A 23,271-nucleotide genomic window follows, 5' to 3' on the forward strand; every position below is an offset into this window, starting at 1 on the left:
TTATGGATGGGCGCTTTTTATTTAACTTCTTTTGGACTAAAGCACTGAAACACCCGCTGACTGCAATGATAGAGCTTGGAATAGCCAGGACAATTTTTAATATAACTCCGACTGGATTCATCTGAAAGAAGAAAGTCATATACACCTAGGATGCCTCTGGGGTGAGTAAAACACAGCCTAATTTTCATTTTTGGGTGAACTAACCCTTTAAGTCTAACGCACCTTTTGTGTGGGGTGTTCGGTGAGTTCCGTCACGATATATACGTCATTCAAGCTGGCCAATCATGTTGTGAACGTATCACTATGCCTTAAGGTTCAGTGTCCTTAGGTTCGCTGTCAAAAATGCCAATGTGAATGTTAAGCGTACCAGGACCAAATGTATCATTTTCCTTTTTGGTCCGGACCAAATGAACCAAACGAACCAAACTACAAGTGTGAACACACCCTAAAAAGGCTGACTGTAGTGCTGGAAGTTCCTCACAGTCAGTGACAGTGTTAATATCTAGCTCTTCTACACAATTCAACAGGGCTAGTGAACTGATCAACAGTCTGTCTACAAACAGTGATTTGAGACATTTTAAATGAGTAATAATTATTACAATAATTAATATAGTACAATATTTGCATTGATTCATGTATACAAGATGTATAGGCATACAGTTTTTATAAAAATAAAGATGTCTATTAACATGTCTTATAATAAAGATATTATTATATTGAGATGTAGACCATTTATATTCAGATTTGCAGTTCTATATTTAGGGTTTATAAATATATTACATTTATATAAATTATATAATATATAAATTTACATTTACAGAATATATTGAGAATTATAACTATATATTCGAGATTTACAATTATACAGTCAGAATTATAACTATACGTTCATTATTTGCATTTATATATTCAGAATTATAAATACATATTCTTTACATTTGATATTTTCAGATTTGTAACTATATATTCACAATTTACATTCTTATATTAAGATTTAGCGATATATTCAGACTTACAATTATATATTCATATATAACTTTGAAAAACAGTTTGTGATTTTATGGCTATATTAAATGATCATTTTGATTCCTTGGATATATATATATATATCTCACAATATAGTTATATGCCATGACATTCAACAACAACAAAAAATTGTTTGTTAATATTTATTATTAGTAGTATTTTTAAATATTAAACAGCCATGTGGTAATACATATTTTTGAATAACACCGCAAATTTGGTTTAAGTTTTGAAAGTTAATCATTTTCACCAAGAAATAAGATTGGGACATTTTTGAGTTAAAACCAAAAGACTAGTAAGACTAATATTATAAAATAGATACTTCATAAGTTTAACGCTACATTCATAATACATCCATTGTAAAATAGCCAGTATATACACAACTGCACATATGTTTAACAATGTTTTTTAATATTAAATGTTATACCTCCCAGTCCTACTGTGTGCGTCTGATATGAAGTGAGTAAAATTGACTCTATACTACTACTAGAAATGTGTAAGACAAACTCTCACACTCTTTCATGTCTCTCTTTCTTTCTCTTTTCAGCTGTCTGTTTGCAGTCTCACTGACAGACAGACACAACATATTGCTGCAACCCAACCCCCTCAGTTTCCTCTCCATCACCAGCCAATCAAATGCACTCTGAAAATAAACTATCCAATCATGGCAAGCAAGTGACAAGCGGGGAAAAAGGCTGACTGTAGTGCTGGAAGTTCCTCACAGTCAGTGACAGTGTTAATATCTAGCTCTTCTACACAATTCAACAGGGCTAGTGAACTGATCAACAGTCTGTCTACAAACAGTGATTTGAGACATTTTAAATGAGTAATAATTATTACAATAATTAATATAGTACAATATTTGCATTGATTCATGTATACAAGATGTATAGGCATACAGTTTTTATAAAAATAAAGATGTCTATTAACATGTCTTATAATAAAGATATTATTATATTGAGATGTAGACCATTTATATTCAGATTTGCAGTTCTATATTTAGGGTTTATAAATATATTACATTTATATAAATTATATAATATATAAATTTACATTTACAGAATATATTGAGAATTATAACTATATATTCGAGATTTACAATTATACAGTCAGAATTATAACTATACGTTCATTATTTGCATTTATATATTCAGAATTATAAATACATATTCTTTACATTTGATATTTTCAGATTTGTAACTATATATTCACAATTTACATTCTTATATTAAGATTTAGCGATATATTCAGACTTACAATTATATATTCATATATAACTTTGAAAAACAGTTTGTGATTTTATGGCTATATTAAATGATCATTTTGATTCCTTGGATATATATATATATATCTCACAATATAGTTATATGCCATGACATTCAACAACAACAAAAAATTGTTTGTTAATATTTATTATTAGTAGTATTTTTAAATATTAAACAGCCATGTGGTAATACATATTTTTGAATAACACCGCAAATTTGGTTTAAGTTTTGAAAGTTAATCATTTTCACCAAGAAATAAGATTGGGACATTTTTTAGTTAAAACCAAAAGACTAGTAAGACTAATATTATAAAATAGATACTTCATAAGTTTAACACTACATTCATAATACATCCATTGTAAAATAGCCAGTATATACACAACTGCACATATGTTTAACAATGTTTTTTAATATTAAATGTTATACCTCCCAGTCCTACTGTGTGCGTCTGATATGAAGTGAGTAAAATTGACTCTATACTACTACTAGAAATGTGTAAGACAAACTCTCACACTCTTTCATGTCTCTCTTTCTTTCTCTTTTCAGCTGTCTGTTTGCAGTCTCACTGACAGACAGACACAACATATTGCTGCAACCCAACCCCCTCAGTTTCCTCTCCATCACCAGCCAATCAAATGCACTCTGAAAATAAACTATCCAATCATGGCAAGCAAGTGACAAGCGGGGCCCAATCACAGCTCCCCAATGTAAACCAAGCACAGCAGCAAGGACCTGCTGGCAACCAAGGGTCAAAGGGCAGTGGGTCTGGGAACCATGGAGTCAAATCCAACCAGATTTCTCCTGGCAACCCTGGACTGAAGAGCCTCAACCAAACAGGCGGTGGAGTTGGTGGGATAATGAAGAACAAGGCAAAGAGGGAAAGGAGCGTCTCCATGGACACGGGAGACCAAAGAGAGTCACTCACCCCTGTTTTGGAGCCAGATGCCAAAGGTAGGCGTAATGCTGCTCTCATCCTTAGACCGACTGTCCACGGGCCGCCCACAGTCCGTAGACTGACTATCTGATGCTTAAAACATAAGATAGCATGAGCTTTCTCAAAACATCAGATCCGATCTGTCTGACTAGCTTTACAGATTACACATATTAGTAATGTATTCTGACTACTTGATTACTTAATACTTTTAGATTACTTTTGACCTAAAATGTTTCCATTCATTGTTATCAACATTTCCCAAACTGGGAAAGACCTGCGGGGGTTCGTGAGGTGATGAAAAGCTAATAATTAATTCAATCATAAAAATATCAAATTAAACTAATTGTGTGGCCTCACCATTTTCTGAGTAATTACAGCTGACTAGTGGCTGGTGTGTGCAGTTCCATAAAACTAGAAGACTTTCTGAATTTAAATAAGCGGTAGGATTTTTTTTTTTTTAGGAAGGAAGATTTAAGAGAGAAAATAGAAGTATTAGAGCAAATCAATACCTTATCAATAATTTACTGCCATTGTGTAAATAATATGTGAACATGTAGTGTATAAAAAGTGACTGATCTGATTATGAGCATTTTAAAATATAATCAGTTACAATATTGCAATTGTTTTTTGTTAAGTACAGTACTGGTCAAAGGTTTGGTCCAAAGCTGCATTTACTTGATCAAAAATACAGTGAAAACTGTAATATTGTGAAATATGATCACAATTTAAAATAACTTTTTTCTATTTTAAGACATTTTAAAATGTAAAGTAATGCTGTGATGACAAAGCTGATCTTCAGCGTCACATGATCCTTCTGAAGTTGTTATAATATTTATACTATTTGCTGCTCAATTACTCATGCTCAATGATTTATAATGGTTCTTTTTATTATCAATGTTAAAAACAGTTTTTGCGGAGTACATTTTTTGTGGAAACTTTTGTAACATTATACATTTATTTTGTTTTTATTTATTTTGTTTTATTTTATTGTGACTATTTAATGCGTTCTAAAATAAATAATATTATTAATTGAATAAAAGAAGAAGAAAAAAATCTTACCCCACATTTTTAATCCTAGCGTGTCATGGTTTCCACAGACATATTAGGCAGCACAACACAGATAATAAACAGGGCAAATTAACGCGAGAGCGCAATTCCAAAACAGCGCCAATGGGCGTGGACATTTCTGCGGGTGATTTACTGACAATGCACAAATTAAAGAACACAGACGCAACATCTCATTTCCATAATGACCAATGAAATCTACCAAGCGCCGTGCAAATTAGCGTAAGGATATGTTCAGATTCGGATAATGTGTTCTTTTGGCTTTCCAAATAAATTAATATGCGTGGAAAAAATCCTTTCCCTTCTACCACGCTCTCTTTTCTCTGCGGTGCCTCCTCCTAGCAACAACAAATGCAGTCATTTCAAGCGCAAAATAGTTTAAGGCACGCTTTTTTGGGGCGTTAAATAATGGCGCAAATACCAGTTATTTGACGAGCGCAAAAGTTAGTAAGTCGCGTTGCGTGATTCTTTTTAATACTCTACTCCCATAAATTTTGCGACTGAAAGGGAAACTCCTACAAATGCATATTCAATAAGGTCAGGCGCAAAAATAACTGTGTCCACGCCTTTTCAATGCCTTTTCTAATTCTTCACTGCACGTCTTTAGTAAATCCTGACAGTACAATTTTTAAGCTAAAAGATGGTTTGCGTTGGCACAAGCTATTAGTAAATCTGCCCTAAATGTTTCTTGAGTAGCATATTAGAATGATTTCTGAAGGATCATGTGACACTGAAGACTGAAAATTAAGCTTTGAATCACAGGAATAAATAGCTTTTTAAAATATTTTCAAATCGAAAACAGCTATTTTAAATTGTACTAGTATTTCACATTATTACTGTTTTTACTGTACTTTTGAATAAATAAATGCAGCCTTGGTGAGCAGAAGAGACTCCTTTTAAAAACATTAAACAATTGTTTAGGTAGTGTATTTTAAAGGTAGGGTAGGCGATTTCGGAGAGGCTAGCAATAGCATGCTAGCTTTGAACGCAAGATCCCGCCCTCCCTGTAAATCACTCTGCAAAGCCACGCCTCCTCCAAAACACATAAACGCGCCTAGGCAGACCAGAGACTAACCTGCGACACCTTGAGAGATGGCATTGGGTTGAATGCAGCGTTGTCAGATTACCTCATGTCTCATTCACCGGTGAGAAAACATTACAGTACACAGCGCATAATATAACAATAATAACGCTTTCCATTCTCGCTCGGTCTGCAATGGAACGCGCTGATGACAAATAATGTCTGCGCAAGCAGGGTTCGCGGAGGTATGCAAATACATATGTTGACTGGCAGGTAGGACAGCCTATCGTAGTCCTCGGACCAAGGAATTTGATTGGACAAACGTTTTATGGTCCTACGCCATCCACATTTAGACCACTTAACTGATTCCTGTGTTCCTATGTAGTGCACAACCAAACTCACTTTACTCATGTATCACTGTATCTCTCGATCAACAATCTAAAAAAGGCCACGCTTCTGGAATTCCCCTTTCAACTGGAAACACAGTGAAGATGAAACTGGCTGTTTTCAGCAAACCCAAAATGCCCTGACCTTTCTGAGCGTGTGTGTTTGTGTGTGTGTGTGTGCGTGCTTATATGTGTGTATCAGATGTTATGCTCCTGGAACAGCGCCAAATGTGCAAGTGCTTGTGTTTTCCTGTTGGTTGTCCTGTTGTGTGTCACTCACTAATTAAGCGGGGGTTGAGAGAGACTCCGCGCTCAGACAGGAAGTAGAATAGAGTGGGGTGGAGAGACTGAGGGGGAGGGAGACTCTATGCAACAAGTTCCTGAATGTCAACAGGTCCCTTACTGCACACACGCACACGCACACACACACGCACACACACACACACACAAAGTTCCCTTATGTGGTTTAGTGATTCTGACAAAAACAAGTCCGTGTCATGTTTCACACCAACACCAAAGTAAAAAAATAACTATATAATTATTATATTTTGCAGGAAGAACTTTAAGACCACTGAGATTTTTTTTTATTATTATTTTCAAGACCGTTAAGTACAATTTTCCCCCAAATTCTCATTATTGTAATTGGTGTGGATGTTTTACTTTTTTTCCATTATTATTAATAGTGATCATTGCATTTTCATAAATTTTCATAAATTAATTTTTGCTATAGAGTGCATAAAAAGGCATTACAAAACGTAGGCCTACTACTATATTACACACACACATATTTTTTTCTTCTTTTTCCATGTATCCTATTAAAAGTAAAAACAAATGATTCACTTTTTTGTTAATAATATAAATTTGAAAATGATGTAAGTGAACAAACTTTTTATCAGTAGGTCTATGTTATTATATTTCATTGTTGCAAAAATAAAAATGCATAAAATGAATGCATACAATATAATTATTTAAATGGTTAAAAAAAATGGTTCTTACGATTAAATGTAATAATAATTACTTTTAATTACTTAATAATTAAATGTAATAAATTAGATAAATCAAAAAGGTTTGCCAGGAGCATCATGAAAGGAATCCTTCACCAAAATTACAATTTTGTCATCATTGAAGAGCTGTTCACACCACCAATGACATTTTTTTGCTGCATGTCAGCAGTTGCTATACAGATCGGATGCTAGTCTGCATTTCTAGTTCTGGTTGCCCTAGTAACAGTTATGAATGCCACTGCAGATAAGATGCTGTTCAGTGTCAGTCCATGTTATTGTTACCCAGGTTTTATGCCACAGAAAATGAACATTCTGGAAGGAGAAAGTTAGATATTAAATGCAGCAGTGCATAACGTATCATATCAAAGATGCAAGAATCAACTCATGCTCCTTGGATTTGTGACCGTCACTGACAGCGCGGTAGATTTGAATGTGTGCAAGTGAATGAGACTTGCACGACTAAATTACAATAATGACAACTGTACATGGCGAGAATGTGCTTAATTGTCATAAAAATGCATATTATCTAATCTATGCAAAATGTACCTTCTTATTCTTTCTTTTGATTTGGGTTGAAATATGACCAGAGCGTGTTGCTGACAGGACTCGTGAGATTCAGCCAAACTGCTTCTGTCCAATATAAAATGCAATAACAGGTCTTCTCTTCTTGGATTGCGGAGGCGTGTTTTTCTTTTCACTGTGTGTGTGCCATTTCTTTTTGTTTGGTTCATTGTGCAGTTCTTATTTTATTTCCATTTGCCTGGTGCTTTGTGTATGCCATGTGTGTATTAGAGAGAGAGATCAGGGGAAATAACGGGGCAATAGAGTGATTTTGAGAAACTGAGTCATCTGGGCTTCCTGTAATAGCACTGAAGCTCTTTTGTGTGTGCATACACACTCTCACTCTTTCACACAAACACTCACACCTGTCTGCAAGTTAGAAGGTGGGGTTATTATAGTTGAAAATAGAATTGATCTTTTTTATAAATTATTTGAAAAAATTATATTAACGTAACTTTATTAGTATTAAAATGTTTTAAATATTTTTAAATTTTAAATATTATTCTTTATTGGAGTACACTTTAAAAAAAAAAATCATAATAGTAATGTAAGTCTTAATTCACCTTTCCTTAAAAATATCTTGAATCAGAGCAGAAAGTCGTAAATTCGTAAAGTCATGAAGTTAATGTTGCATGCATTGCATAAAAATTTATATCTCAGTATTTTATAGTGCAAATATCTATCTTCCTTAAGGCAAGATACATTTACCTGAGATGCAAAATGAAGATATGAAGTCTTGTTTTCTGAGAAATGTAGCTAAATGAAATGAGTTTATGCTTAAAACAAGAACAAATATCTGCTAACGGGGTCAGAAAAATAAACATATTTTCCCTTTGAAAAGGTCATTTTTTCTGAATTTAAAAATAGTTTAAATTAGTGCTGTCAAACGATTAATCGCGATTAATCGCATCCAAAATAAAAGTTTTTGTTTATATAATATATGTGTGTGTACTGTGTATATTTATCATGTATATATAAATACACACACATACTGTGTATATATTTTGAAAATATTTACATGTATGTGCATTTATATATTTATATTCTTATATTTTATATAAATGTATGTAATATATAAACATAACATATTTTTCTTAAACATGTTAATTCAAAGGAAAAATACTTCCAAAAAATCTTTTTTTTCCCACAATAATAGATGAACTTTGTTAGTTTTATTTTTATTTTATTTTTGAATATTTTTAAAATGTTAAAATTATTATAAATTATTACAAAATTGTAATTTGTATTGCATAAATACATATTATTTTCATTATTTCATTTAATTATTATTATTATATATTATTTATATATAATAATTTTTTTATTTATATATATATTATTATTATATTTTATTTATTTTTTTAAATCATAATAGCAATGATGGACTGTCAAGTCATCAAAGTTTTTGGTTTTTGGAGGAATGCTTGATTCTACTTTTAGTTTTGGTTAAAAATAATGTGGTGGAGATGATCAGAAATGGGGAAGTGAGAACTTTGTCTCTATCCAGCTCTTTATCAGGGAACCTTTCCTTTTCTCTTGTCTTTCTCTCTCTCTTTCTCTGCATATATTGTTCACCCGATAGAAAAGCAAACTGAAAGGCATTCAAATGAAATGCAAGTCACCCATCCACTTCAGACCACTTGACTGCCACACCCGGAAAGGGCCAATGATTAAAGAGAAAGTAGACCAGAGAGAGAGCTGACTCACTCATTTACGTAAACTGATGTCTGCTGGGAACAAAAGAGGATGCAGAAAAGGTCAGCTCTTTATCTCTGCCCGCCGCCAACACGGCATGCGCAGGCCGAGGACACCACAACCTAACGCTGTGCTCGCTCTCTCTCTCTTCCTCTCATTTTCACTCTCTCTCTCTCCCTTGTTTTCTCCCTCACTGTGTCTGGTATTCAAGGTTAGGGGATGTTTCAAGGCTTTGGAGGCCTTGTGTGTCCTCTCATTCTGCTTAAATTCCAAAACATTTCTGGAGTACTCCGTGTCTGGAGTTTGTGAGAATGCTATCCGTTTTAAATTTGCTTTTTGAGACAGATTGTGGGCGTTGGCTTATATCAGTGTGAATAGAAACCATACTGTCTTACACATATAAATATGTGTAATTGATTCTAAATATGTTTACATCGCTGTGTCTTTGTGTTTTTCCTAATGGTGTCCAGTAGAGGGAGTGATGCGCAGCAAACGCCGGTGTGTGCTGGAGAGAAAGCAGCCGTACAGTGGTGATGAATGGTGCTCAGGGGCCGAAACTGAGGAAGAGGATGAGAAACCCCTTTCTGCCACTCACCGTGAGTTCACACACACACACACACACACACATATAAAGTACAGCCTGCCAGTCTGAACCTGTACATAAATACTGTGTTATAAACCTTAATGAATGTTTCTTCCTGTAGACTGTTTACACAAACGTCTGGTTGACGTCGTTGTCGTAAAAACACACAGTGCTGTTGATTCAGTGTAAAAAAAAAAAAAAAAAAGCTAAATGTTGATATTCAGTATAATAAAATTAGGCCTATACTTTATGTCTTTGTTTTCTTCAGCTATATATCAGAATTTGAAAAACAAAACAAAAAACAAGATTGAACTGAATTACAATAATGAAAACAATTTAGTGTACTTTACCTTTTTACAGACTACTACAGTTATTATATATATATATATATATATATATATACTGGCATTACATACAAAAAACTGTAATGGGTGTTTTTTAATACAACATCTGATGGAGTGATGGCAAATTGGACATCTTTCTCTCTTCTGACCAACAAAATCAATACATTTTTTGGTAACACTTTATTTTAAGGACCAATTCTCACTATTAACATGCATGCATATTACTAGGGTATTGGCTATCTATATTGTACTTTTAAAGCACATATTCATATATTGCCATATATTGCCTTATTCTGCATGACCATATTTTAGATCCCTTAATCCAACCTTAACACTTACCTTACTAACTATTAATAAGCAGCACATTAGGAATGGGAATCAAATGGAAACCATGAACAATTTAGTTGTAATGGCACAAAAATTAAAATTATGAAAGGGGACCATCTTGCCCCCCCATTGGGGCAGAATGACCCCCTAAACCCGGAGCCATCTTGGCCCAGCTGTCATCTGATCTTTACAGAACATATTATGTAAAGACCAAATTAATCCTAATAATTGTATTTTTGGACAATTTAACTGAATTTGTAAAATTGTGCATCTTGACAATGTAATTAATTATAAATACCATAACCTATAACCCTAACACTCACAGAAAATTTGTATTTTCTTTATTATATATATATTGCATCCCCAATTTGTACACACAGACATACTCTAATCTAATGCCTCCAATTCACTCTCACTCACTCTTTAACACCTTGTTTAACATTTTCAAGCGACATTATTTTGTGTCAAGATGTCCCTGGGGCCCCGTTTTGAGGGGGCCATCTTTATCTTTACACTTCAGAAAATATAGAAAATATATGTTTCTTTCTTCAGATCCAAGTTATTTTTTCTAGTCCACAGTGAACAAATTCACATATAAACTTTTTGAAATATCAGAAAATTAGATCAATTTACCTCAAAACTGTTCTAATGAAATTACTCTTACAAATACCATTTCTCTCATGAAATGTCAACATGAATTAGTGCGCAAGCAATTTATAAATATGCTGAAGTGAGTTTTGTCACCATCTGTGGTCAAGAGGACAATTAAAGGTGAGTGGGGTTATCTTGTCCCAGGGGGCTTCTTCCCCCATCTTACCCTATTTGTTGTAGTTTCTGTTCACCACTGTAACAGTTTACTCAACCATGACGACTTCCACTTCTGAGAACCCCGGAAATGTGAAAAGAGACTATTATGAATAAAGGTATATTAAGAAAAGGAAAAAAAAGAAAAGTAAGAATATTGAAATATCAATAATCTGATAAATACATTTATATCATGCACACACACACAAACAAAGAATAAATACACGACTACATAAAAAGTTCATCAAGACAAACTTTATGTTGTCTTGGGGAAAGTGTGACCAGAAAATTTGTTTTATTAGCTTAAAGTTTGAATGTTGATAGATAGACAAGCCAACAAAACTACTTTTATGAATGCACACCGTTTAGATCTTGGCCAACCATCAGATGTTAAAACAGTCATTCGTCTTCCACTGCAACACTTCATACTTGTACTCTCTTAGACTGCTTTAGTGTCATCTTCAAAGCCTTACATTCTGTGTGTGTGTGTGTGTGTGTGTGTACTGGTTTATATATCCTGGTGGGGACTTAAACCTGACTACACACAGACTCATGGGCACTCGTGTCACGGTGGGGACCTAAATTGTGGTCCCCACGGGTACAAAAGCTTATAAATCATACAGAATGAAGTTTTTTGAAAATCTAAAAATGCAGAAAGTTTCCTGTGAGGGGTAGGTTTAGGGGAAGGGTTGGTTGTGCATCTGTCAGTTGCTGACCACAATCCTGGAGTGTATGCACGCCCTGCGCTACCTGCTATTCTGTACCAGAGAGAATCTGAGAAAGAAGCATTTGAAGGCTTGTTTGCACAGCAAACAAAAAACAGATTGAGAAACAAACAGCCCTACTAACGGTTATGAACTGTGCTGCTGCTTCCATATCATTCCCTATAAACATCAGTTTTTATGGCGCAAAAAAATTGACATTCTGAAAGAAATAAAGGTATATGTATAAAATGCAGACGTGCATAATGCATCATATTAAAGATGTGGGATTCAACACTTGCTGAGTTTATCTATGCTGACAGCACTTAAATTTCATTGGTTCTCGTATGTATCATCAGCGTGGTAGATTTGAATGTCTCAAAGTGTATGAACCTACCACTGCATTACAATAAAGAGAATTAAGGTGGTGCGAATGTGATCAATTGTCATAAAAATATATATCTGTATACATGTATGTATGTATATTTGTGTTTCTTTCTTTTGATTTTGGGGTGATATATAGCTAGGGCATGTTCCTGACAGGTCACATGAGATTCACCCAAACAGCTTCTCAGCACAAAGGAGGCATACTGTATGAAGACTTGTTTGCGTAGGCCAAAAAAGAAAAGAAAAAGAAAAACAGAAATAAGTGTCTTAAAGGGATAGTCCGACCAAAAAGAAGGTTTTGTCTTCATTTAAGGACACTCATGTCTACCCAAACCCTGTATGACTTTATTTTGTGGAACACAAGAGGAGAAGTTTATCTGATTGTGAGCCTTTGTCACAATTAAAACCTTCACTGTACAGTTTAAAAAGGGATGCAATAAAAATGAATGGTAACTGAGGCTGTAAATGTAATGCCTAAACCTCCTTGTGTGGGGGTTTGGAGAACTATCAGGAGTAAATGATGAAAGAATTTCATGGGTGAAATATCACTTTAAAACAACTGCTCATGACTGACAATTGGCATACAGTTATTGATAAAACAGAAGAAAACTTGGGGCAACAATCAGCTGTATTGTAAATTTCGTTTTTATTATATTTTTCTATACCAGCGAGTTCACTATTACTAAACTAGAATGGGATTAGTATGGTTCCTAAGGCATTAACTACAACTTATAGTGACATTTGTATATGAAAAAGCAGTTGAAATATTATAAATTTAAAAGTGTATTGTTGGCATTTGACTGTGAACTTGCCATTTAATAGTATTAGAGGTATGACATTGAGCTTTAAAAGCTATTGTCCCCTCTTGTGAAGTAAGCTCAGCCTTCCTTATCTGTGTATAGACACGTGACTGAAGGTGTGTCGTGAAACATTACCTGCACAAGCGCAACACAACACCCCTAACAAACTCTGTATTGCCCTTTAAGGAAAATGTCCCGCTCTGTAACCTTGACTTTGCCTGAGTCATATCAAAATTTTAAAGACATTAAGATGAATCAAAGTTTCAAAAAAATTTATTTTGTGTGACATTCATGAGACAGAAAATGACCTGTTTGTTTTTCATTTTGTACAAATCTTCAGTGTTTCATATCTGCCCACATAAATTCATGACGTAAATGCCATCAGACGTTCATAATGGAACTGAAGGTCTGGGAAGTTTTCTGTGGGATTTAGCTCCTCCTTGTGGTTTTCCGGAAGATTTTATGGTAGTAAACAAACATTTAGGTTATTGGATTGATATTTCATTATAATTATAATATTCTGACAGTTTTTAATATTTATGAGTAATATTTAAATAATAATAATAAAAAATATTTCATATGTATTTGATAAATAAAATAAAAATATTATTGCTTTTTACCTTTTCTTAAAATGATGGTGAAATGGTACAAGTGAATCACTGCTTCCAGTGTTTTTTAATGCGAAATGTTATTTTGTCAAAAGACAAAAAAAAGACATATGACATCAAGTGACCTATGTAAAACATATAAATACTGTATGTAACACGATTAGTTTTTTGCCATTACAAATATTTTATCACTCATTCACATTTTTTTTCTTCTCACAGGTGAGCATGTGATGTGTCCTAGTCAGGGCCACTCTGGTTCATCTGCCACAGGCCATGTTAGTGATCCAGGAGGTCCAGCACTAGGTGGACCTGGTATTCGCACAGATCTGCATCCTCGCCCCCCTCAGCAAGTAGTGTATGTCTTCACCACCAGCCTAGCCAACAGGTCAGTATGATCGCTTTGTTCAGTGCCAGTAGTCTCTGTAGCTTGACAGTCTATTTTGAACAAATGGGATATTTACCATACATTGCTATGTCTAAGCCGGAAATTTCTGTGAAAGCCACAACAAAGGAGTTGATTTATATGCACGTATCATCTTAGCAGCCAATTTTCCACCACACTCTTTTAACAGGTGTAGGAGTGTGCTTTTACAAGCCATTGTCACGTGACTGAATAGAAAACTATTAAAGTCATAGGAAACAGTTTCCCCCCCCTAATTTCTTTGTTGTTAAGTAGATTTAACAACCCTTTTTTTATTTTCTGCAGTGCTGCAGAAGCAGTGATGCATGGCCATACAGACTCCATCCTCTTGTATCACCAGCAGAATGTCCCTCGTACCAAGCTGGATCAGGTCTGTCTATATGTATAGACACATGGTGTACCCTACATGCCTTCATATTTTTATTATATTAAGTTGGTAAATGACATGGGTTTGTTTATGTTTGTAAGTAGAGTGAAAAAATTGTGTCACAGCATCCACACTTGCAGGTGCTTGGTGGCGTGAGGCACTGTATTTGTTTAAATGGCTATTTAAATCACAATGCTTATCTTTGTTCCTGTTTCTGTTTTGATGAGAAACAGTACAGTTCGAGTTTTTTGTGATGTATTGAATTTGAGATTAATAATGGAATTAACAGCACCCATTTCTTTCTCTCTTTCCTTTTTTTGTATCTGTCTGAGCAGTCTTCTGGCATTGGAAAACTCTCCAACCTGACAGAGCAGATCAGCTCTAGTCACAGTCCGCCCATTGGCACACCCAAATCCCAAAGTGGTACACCCCGGCCAGCTTCTGTTGGTGGAGTTGTTGGAGGACACCTTCCAGGCACCAGTACTCCTTCTTCTACAGGGCATCCAGATGGTGAGCCAGCCCAAAACCTCCGAGGAGGAGGCTCTGCAGTTCATTCACTGGGCCAAGGAAGTTCCGGCCCACAGTCTGTGGGAGTTTCAGGACCAGACGGAGTGGACAGGCCAGGTACTATTGCCCACCATGGTGCAGGTGTGTCTCCTTCGTTAAGTCCCTCTGCATTATCTGTACACCGTCAGATCGAACCGGGCCAACGTGGAGGGCCAGGAAACACAGATGGCCTCTCTAAGGAGCAGTTGGAACATCGTGAACGCTCTTTACAGACTCTTCGAGATATTGAGAGGTTGCTTCTCCATAGTGGAGCCGGTGCAGGTCACGAGGAACCAAGAGGTCCTAATGGCAATCCTAATGGCACTAATGTTAATAACAATAATAGTAATGATGGAGGTAGAGGTTTGGAAGATGGTGAGAATGGTGGGGGGAATACTGGTAATTGCCATAGCAACAATGCTGGTTTACCTGGTATGCCCCAACATCGTGAACGCTCTTTACAGACTCTTCGGGATATTGAGAGGTTGCTTCTCCATAGTGGAGCCGGTGCAGGCCACGAGGAACCAAGAGGTCCTAATGGCAATCCTAATGGCACTAATGTTAATAACAATAATAGTAATGATGGAGGTAGAGGTTTGGAAGATGGTGAGAATGGTGGGGGGAATACTGGTAATTGCCATAGCAACAATGCTGGTTTACCTGGTATGCCCCCTGTTGGTGGAATGAAAAAGTATGAGGAGCCGTTACAGTCCATCATTTCACAGACACATAATCTTGGTGGGCCTGGATTGGATGACTCACTGATGGGCCCACACCATGTTATGCCACCACATTCCCACCACCTCTCCTCACCCTCAGGGTTAGACATGGGGCCCCTTCTGGGACCCGAAGGTGTAACACCAGAGCAGCTAGCTTGGAGGAAGCTACAAGAAGAGTACTACCAGGAGAAAAGGCGGCAACACGAGATGAACCCCCACCAACATCCCCAGCATTTCCGCATGATGCCAGAGATGAGCATGCCTGGGGGGCCTCAAATGCTGATGAGGGGACCCCCACCACCATATCATAGTAAACCTGGTGATCAACAGTGGGGGCCAGGGCCAATGGTAGGGGGAGGAATGGGAGGGAATTCACGACTAAAAGACATGCATCAGGAAGGTCCTCGAGGGCCAAGGTTTCTTGGACAGATGCGAGGTCCTTCAGGGGGTGGGGGTTACCCAGAAAGTCTTGGAGGAATTCTAGGTATGGAGGGGTTGGGGCCTCAAAGACCTCCAAGGCCAGGCATGGGTTGGCTAGATGAGATACCTCCAAACATGGGTGGTGGAGGCCCATTTCATGGGTGCTATCCTCCAGGGGGGCCTGGGGGACCTCACCAGCCCTTTCAGGGTGATTTGGATCGCCCCATAACACGGGAAGAGATGTTCCGCAGACTCCATAGATTGGACTTGCAGCAAATGTCCAGACAGCAACAGCAGGCAGGACTTGGAGGTCCTAGGATGATGGATAATACTGGGGGACCAGGCTTCCCCAATCCTGGAATGGGAGGAGGCCCGCCCTCCCGTGGTGATCCAATGGACTTTCCTGGTTCTCGGACTATAATGGGCTCTCCTCTTGGTGGAGTAGGCAGTGATGGTGGCCCCACAATGAGAGACATAGTTGACTCTCCTTTAGGGGGTAACCTCAATATGAATATGGGCATGAATATGAATCCACAGGGGCAGCAGTTGTTGGTTCAGAAGCTGAGGGGGGGTCCTGGAATTGGCGGGCCGCTTGGGGAGATGTTGAACCCTGATGACATCTCCCGCATTAGGGCTTCACAGAATGGCCGGGGTGGTGCTAACAAAGGAATGATCCCTGGCCCAGATGGACCTCTTCAGTTTCCCAACCAGAGCTCCTTTCCTGGTAGTCAGGGTGATGGCTTATATATGCAGCAGCCAGGCCCTGATATGTTTGGACCAGACCAGCCAGGTCCTCCCCACATGAGCAACACCTCAAGACTTAGTCACATTCCCATGAACCCTGGCTCAAGAGGTACAGACCTTGGTGCCCGACACCCTCCTGATCTGCCCATTAGTGTTAACCCAATGGGTTCCCCAGCTATACCCCCATCTCACCAGCTCAAATCGCCCTCTCTTAGTCAGGAGCCATCACCCCTCATGCCTTCACCCTCTGCAGCAGGCCTGAAATCACCCAGCCAACTACCACAGAGTGGTCCAACTCACCCTCCTCTACCTGCAGCCTCTGGGGCTGGAACACCCTCTTCGACCTCTATCAAGTCCCCCCAGGTAATGGGCCCTTCTCTTGGTCTTCGCTCACCGTCTGGCTCCCCTGGACACCTTAAATCTCCAACCATGCCTGTTGCTTCACCTGGCTGGAATGCCTCACCCAAGACTACTATGCCTAGCCCTGGGGGGCCTCCTAGTGTCAAGGTCGCAGGCAATGGAGGTAGCAGCTCCACTGATACAGGTAAAGTTACAGGTACTGATACAGGTGTTCATTGAAACATGAAAAACGTTTTGGATTTTCAGGGTTTTGTGTATATTTATGCTTTAACATGAATTACATGTTTTTTGTTTGTCTTTTTTTTTATATTAGGTATGTCCCTGCCACCTAGGAGTTCCAACTCAACACCCATCAGTCAGCCATCCAACTCTATCAATCCTAGTATGCCTTTCACATCCTCACCAGATGTCCCTCCCTCCCAGAATCCTTTATCCCTAATAATGTCTCAGATGTCAAAGTATGCCATGCCTAGCTCCACTCCGCTGTACCATGATGCCATCAAGACAATCGCCACATCAGATGATGAGATGCTACCCGATAGACCCCTCCTACCTGGAATAAACATGCCAGGTACAGATTTTACAGTACATTTGATCACCTGTTTTAGAATCCAGAACTAACACTGCACCATTTTCTCCTTCAGATCATCGTTTGATGCCGTTATATTATTTTATCTTATTTTCTTTGTCTAAAAGAGAAGTTTCATTAAAATCTTTACATGTAACCTTTTTTCCAGTAGGCAACATAGGAAATCACCAGTCTACGCAGATGCTCCTCACCTCAATGGGACCTCACAGCGGTCCGCAAAGTCCAATGGGAATGGTTCTCCAAGGAGGCCCACAGCTATCCCACGATCCTTCTGGACCTATGCTCCCATCCCCTAACCCTATGGGAATGCCAGGAATGACATCAGCAATAATAGGAGGTGGAGGGGGACCTCCGGATGGAATAGGGCCTTGTAATGTTTCCCCAATGCATCCCCAAAACCACATGGGAGGATTCCCTCGCATGCAGGGACCTCTTCACTCCCCTATTGGTGGAATGGGGCAGCAGTACCCCCAGCGCCCCGAAGAGGTCTTACCACCCCAACAGATGCACCTTCTAAGCAAAGGCATGTCTCACCAGCGGCCTCCTCACCAACCAGACTCTTTTCCATCCATGCCCATGGCTGATGGTCCAGACCTGAGTGAGGTCATCAGGCCTACACATACAGGCATTCCTGAGTTCGATCTTTCACGTATCATTCCTGCGGACAAGCCCAGCAGCACCCTGCAGTACTTCCCCAAAAGTGAAGCCATGTCCCAGCCACAGCAAAATCCACACCAGGGCCAGCTGCCTCCACATGCTGCTTCTGCTCAACTTCTTAAACAGCTCTCCTCATCTGGACCTCCACATAGCAGTGTTCCCTCCTCCAACCCCCATATCGCTAACCTACAGAACATGATGGCTGAGCAACAGCTGCCTCTACACCCCTCACATTCACATTGTGGGATGCGTCCAGGTATGGGCATGCCTCAGATCGGCTCCAGGGGCATGGGATCAGGAGGTGGGATGGGGCCCATATGCCACCCAGGGCACATGATGGGCAGGACAGGCATGTCTCCACAACAACAGCTCCAGCAACAACATCACCATCAGCAGCAGCAGGCCATGATGGCCAACAACCTCTTACAACACCCATCCCACCCTCCCCGTGGCATGCTGTCTCCACAGCAGCACCCTCATAATCTTATGGCCCAGCAGAATCTAATGATTATGCAGGCTAAGCAGCGGGGCATGGCTCTCCCTGGGGAACACTTTGGGCAGCAGGGCGCCCTCATGTCCCCTCAGGGGCCTATGATGGGACCTCCACATTCACAGTCGGGCATGATGGGCCCCCAGAGTCTTAGACAACGGAGCATGTCCCTGGACAGCCCATTGGGCTATGGGCCTGGAAGTATGGCCAACATGCCCTTTTAATATGGCTTCTCTGTAAAACTGTAAAAACCTTGTTTCTTAATGGCTATTTCTCATTTGAACATGTTTTTTTTTTATTGCCACTGACTAACTGTGGCAATCAGATGCTAAACATATTGGTTTTAGTAATAATTTCTTGATGCTGAAGTTATCTTTTGGTGAAAAGAAAACTGTTGAGGGTTATCATTACAGTTAAGTAACACAATCTGAAGCCATTTTTTAAGATAATTGTAAAATATGTATATTTCAGATCAATGTGTTTGATTGCAAAGGCAAAAGGAAAAAGCCTCTGGGTTTCTATGTTCTAATTACATTCTGGCTACCAAACTGTTGTGGAAGGTAATATATAAATATCTATATATAAATATAATATATATATAGTTGCTGTAAATAAGATGCAATTTGTGCTTGTTTGCAACTGTTCTGTATACTGTGTTTTATTAGAAATCTAATAACAAATATGGAAAACAAATCAGTTCACTTACTTTGTATTGACCTTGTTTGATGTGTGTGAGGGTACATTTTTGACTGATGATCACACAAAAAAAAATCAGAACATAGGATTATATCACTTTTTATTTCCATTTGTTACAAAACCATTTGTTATCTGGTATATAATATAATCCATTCAAAACAATGCAAAGCACTACAACATTTCATTTACTATGCTTAGCTTTGCTTATTAATGAAATTCAACCTCTGACTTACAGATTGTCCAAATTTATATGATTTCAAGCGTTCACATTATGTGCATTTCGTCATGTGCAGTGATAGGCTCAGGATGCAGGTAAACTAAATCACAGATAGTTGGCAATTTAAAGATAAAAAAAAAAAATGTACAAAAATGTCCAGCTGCTATTAGATGTATTGGCTACTTGTTGTAGTAGTAACAGCCTCTGAGACAGATACCCTGTTCGAATTTTTTGTGCGCTGACCTGACAGGCATACTCGCAGACACTTTATCTTTGCAAGCAACTGCAGGAGGTCTCTTCGGAAACGGACCCCAATGAAGGCATACAAGATTGGATTCAGACAACAGTGGGAGAAGCCAATGCTCTCTGTGACTATTATCGCCTGTTCCAGTGTGGTGCGAGAATGGCAGCTCTGCTCAGCACCCAACACCACCAGGGTATGCATAAAAATGGTGATGTTATACGGTAACCAGCACAGGCAGAAAACCAGTGTAACCAGTAGGGCCAGTCGAATTGCTCCCCGTTTCTCCAGACTTCTTTGGCTTTGGCAAAGAGTGATGATTACAGTAGTGTAGCAGTACCCCATAATCACCAGAGGCAGAAAGAAGCACAGCAGGTGTGTGATGAAGCGGCTGGTCAGCATCCAGTTGTTTGCATGGATGGCATGGTTGTTGTAAGAACAAAAGAATCTGGAAGGGTTGTTCTTCTCTTTCTCCACAGACAGGAACACCATATTGGGAATGGTCACAAATAGACACAGGAGCCAGAGCAGTGCACAGGTGAGGTGAACGGTCTTAGGCCGACGGGTCTGGAGACTGGGGATGGCGTGCACAATGGCGAGGTAGCGATCGAAGCCGATGCATGCCAAAAGCAGACTCCCGCACACCAGATTTAGGCGATTAACAAGGCCCAATAGCTTGCACAGGAAGTTTCCGAAAAGCCATCCGGCCACCCCTTCAGTAACTGCAAACGGTAAAGTGAAGAGGAGGAGCAGGTCAGCCAGTGCCAGATGTAGCAGATAGATCTCTGTGATGCGCAGGTTCCTCCGCCGTTTAAGCAGAACGGTCAAGAGGAGGCCATTTCCTGTTAGGCCCAGGAAAAAAACCACACCATATACAAGAGGTTGAAACACGGTGTGAAACAGATGCAGTGGGTTACTTTCATTGTTGCAGGTGTACATTACTCCATCAGAAGGTCCTTCCGTCACATTCTCATAGTAATTTAAATCCAAATCCTGGAAACAGACATTCAAATCAACAACATTTGATTTCTTTTCTGGACACCGCACAATTTACAATAGATGCCCTCGAACTGATCGATCCAATCAACTGATTATTATTTTGTTAATAATTTGCCTACTTAAATCTTTTTGCTTAATCATTTGCCATTTATTTATTTAACTGGAAACAGTTGCATACAACAGTTTTATATGCACTTGTGGCATTTACAGGAAGCAATTTAAAGGAAATCTCACTTCCTGTTTTTTTCAGTATTTAAAATTAAATTGATTATTAATAATAGAATTAATTATTATTAATAATAATAATAATATAGCAAACTGTGTTTTATACAAAATTATTCACAAGAAACAATCTAAAGATATTTAATGTGGGCTGTATTTTTGCTGTTGTTCTTAAAATGTACAATTCATTTGATATCGTACATTTCTCTATTTATTTATGACAGGATGCAAATTAAATAAATCATGACTACCTGTCCACAGGAAACATCTTACCATAAATTATCATGAATAAACAAAACAACAAAAAAAGTTGAGAGTTCAGAAATACTCACTTCAAAAATGATGTTCTCTGTTATTTGATCCATGTTTGTGTTAAAGACGGTGACCATACTATTGTCTCAGAAGTGTGCGTCCTCCACTCCGGGCTTAAAGAATGCAGTGTTTCAGTGATAAAACCCCTCTGAACAACCAACCCATGATTTACGCTCAAGACTCAAGTCTCAAGTCTCAAGACACGCCTTTTTAAAATAAACCTCCTCAAGGACACGCACTCACCTTATTTGAATTCTTTACAAAAACAATGAAAGAAACCCACACATTTCCTTTACAGAACAAAAACACCCCCCACTATCCTGCAGTTCAGATTCATACAGCACTAATTGGCATAGTTTGAACATTTGCACTAAACTCTCACATTTGGATCTTTATTGAGCTGATCATTATTGTTGGAAGCTGCAGTGGTTTAGCACTTGGCTGACTAAAATCTTAGCACCTAACTGTTTTCTCAGCAGTCAGGCGTGGTTACAGAAACCGATAATAATTTTACAAAACTAAAATTACAATAGTTTTATTTCTATTTCTTCTTTTTTTTTTTTATTAAAAAGTAAGAGTGGATAATGAAGGAAAAATCATTGCACTTTGTCCACTACATAATTCCCATATTTATTTAATTACTTTATCATTATCCAGATGTTTAAATAAATAATAATAATAAACTTTTGAGTGGTATAGTGCAAATGTAACCATGGACTGATGGTTGATGATTGATGGACTGTCAATTCTGTTACACTATTGTCAGCATTGTTACTCTATCTTGGTAACAGAGTTTGACGGTAACAGAATTGACAATTTTATTTTATTTTTTCCAAAAACTCCACTTGCTAGCATAAATGCTAAGAGCACATGGCACTAATGAAATCATGATTAAAATACCTTTAAATAACCCAATTTGTGATCAGTAATACATTTTGTTTTCCTTTTGATATTGTGGTAACAGCGTTGACGTTCTTCAAAATAACTCTTGGTATAAGAACTTTTTAGATTAAAATATTTTCTCAGAGAGAGCGCACAGACTTTTCAGTGCTTCAGATCTTATCAGTGAAGGAAAGTGTCATCATTTCCTGTATCTTACATAGTTGTGGGAGATAATTCCACCAATTTAAAGGCAAAATATGGTATGGCAACAGAGTTAACGCAAGATTTATGGACACACATTTTCACATTTTTATAAGAAAAAAGTTATTTTTAAACAATTTAATGTTGTAGAATTAAGTAAATTAGTATTTAGGGCTTTTATAAATAAAATGAATGAAATATTACAAAAAGAAAAGTACAATAAAATATTTTGATTACACAATGATACATGCAAAAAAATGCACTGACTCATTCGGACAACAAGAAATCATGATTTTGAGCTATTTAAGACACTTTTTACATAAATTATGATATTGTTATTGACTGTAACATCTTGTAATTCATAACAATAAGTAGCAAATTATTAAAATAATTAAAAATATAACCATTTGAAAAAATAATGACTTCGGACACCAAATGCACATGCAATTATAGAATCGCCCATATATGCAAATGTTTATTGTTTTAAAAACAAGACATATACAATATTTAGCATGTATTTAATGTGAAAGCAGCCGTAAAAAAAAAAAAATGTATACGCGTGGTGTTTTTGTGGATTACATGGGGCTCTCATGTGACTGATTATGGGAGGGTTTAAAGATGACTGGAAGCCATCTTACACACTCGCTTTACACCCCTAAATATATGTCACAACTCTACCC

At 37.8% G+C, this 23,271-nt stretch overlaps 2 protein-coding genes and 1 long non-coding RNA gene across 3 annotated transcripts in view; 2 read left to right on the forward strand and 1 right to left on the reverse strand.

Annotated features, from left to right (window-relative positions):
• LOC107758085 (uncharacterized) overlaps positions 1-1,705 on the forward strand; it is a 33,126-nt gene extending 31,421 nt beyond the window's left edge. Inside the window, exon 3 of the long non-coding RNA XR_001641988.1 lies at positions 1,571-1,705. This is a non-coding gene — a long non-coding RNA (uncharacterized LOC107758085). The remainder of the gene's footprint in view (positions 1-1,570) is intronic.
• A 1,117-nt stretch (positions 1,706-2,822) lies between these two features.
• On the forward strand, positions 2,823-19,500 carry LOC107758083 (B-cell CLL/lymphoma 9-like protein). The gene is made up of 8 exons (XM_016575740.1): positions 2,823-3,239; positions 9,425-9,550; positions 13,728-13,893; positions 14,215-14,299; positions 14,632-15,095; positions 15,327-17,269; positions 17,399-17,656; positions 17,823-19,500. The coding sequence occupies exons 1-8, from the start codon at positions 2,924-2,926 to the stop codon at positions 19,043-19,045; spliced, it is 4,581 nt and encodes a 1,526-aa protein (XP_016431226.1). The 5' UTR covers positions 2,823-2,923; the 3' UTR covers positions 19,046-19,500.
• Positions 19,501-19,616: 116 nt separating this feature from the next.
• LOC107758058 (C-X-C chemokine receptor type 5-like) lies at positions 19,617-21,896 on the reverse strand. Its single transcript, XM_016575699.1, has 2 exons — positions 21,529-21,896; positions 19,617-20,968 (listed from the first exon to the last, which is right to left on the reverse strand). The coding sequence occupies exons 1-2, from the start codon at positions 21,583-21,585 to the stop codon at positions 19,901-19,903; spliced, it is 1,125 nt and encodes a 374-aa protein (XP_016431185.1). The 5' UTR covers positions 21,586-21,896; the 3' UTR covers positions 19,617-19,900.
• Positions 21,897-23,271: the final 1,375 nt, after the last annotated feature.

The sequence above is a fragment of the Sinocyclocheilus rhinocerous genome, unplaced genomic scaffold (genome assembly GCF_001515625.1).
Source record: "Sinocyclocheilus rhinocerous isolate Xijiao unplaced genomic scaffold, SAMN03320098_v1.1 scaffold82, whole genome shotgun sequence".
NCBI lineage: Eukaryota > Metazoa > Chordata > Actinopteri > Cypriniformes > Cyprinidae > Sinocyclocheilus > Sinocyclocheilus rhinocerous.

Coding starts and splice junctions, on each gene's coding strand:
- LOC107758083 (XM_016575740.1), top strand. CDS start 2,924: ATGCACTCTGAAAATAAACTATCCAATCATGGCAAGCAAGTGACAAGC. Junction 13,894..14,214: donor ACCACCAGCCTAGCCAACAG/GTCAGTATGATC, acceptor TATTTTCTGCAG/TGCTGCAGAAGCAGTGATGC. Junction 14,300..14,631: donor CTCGTACCAAGCTGGATCAG/GTCTGTCTATAT, acceptor CTGTCTGAGCAG/TCTTCTGGCATTGGAAAACT.
- LOC107758058 (XM_016575699.1), bottom strand. CDS start 21,585: ATGGTCACCGTCTTTAACACAAACATGGATCAAATAACAGAGAACATC. Junction 20,969..21,528: donor CAGAGAACATCATTTTTGAA/GTGAGTATTTCT, acceptor GTCTGTTTCCAG/GATTTGGATTTAAATTACTA.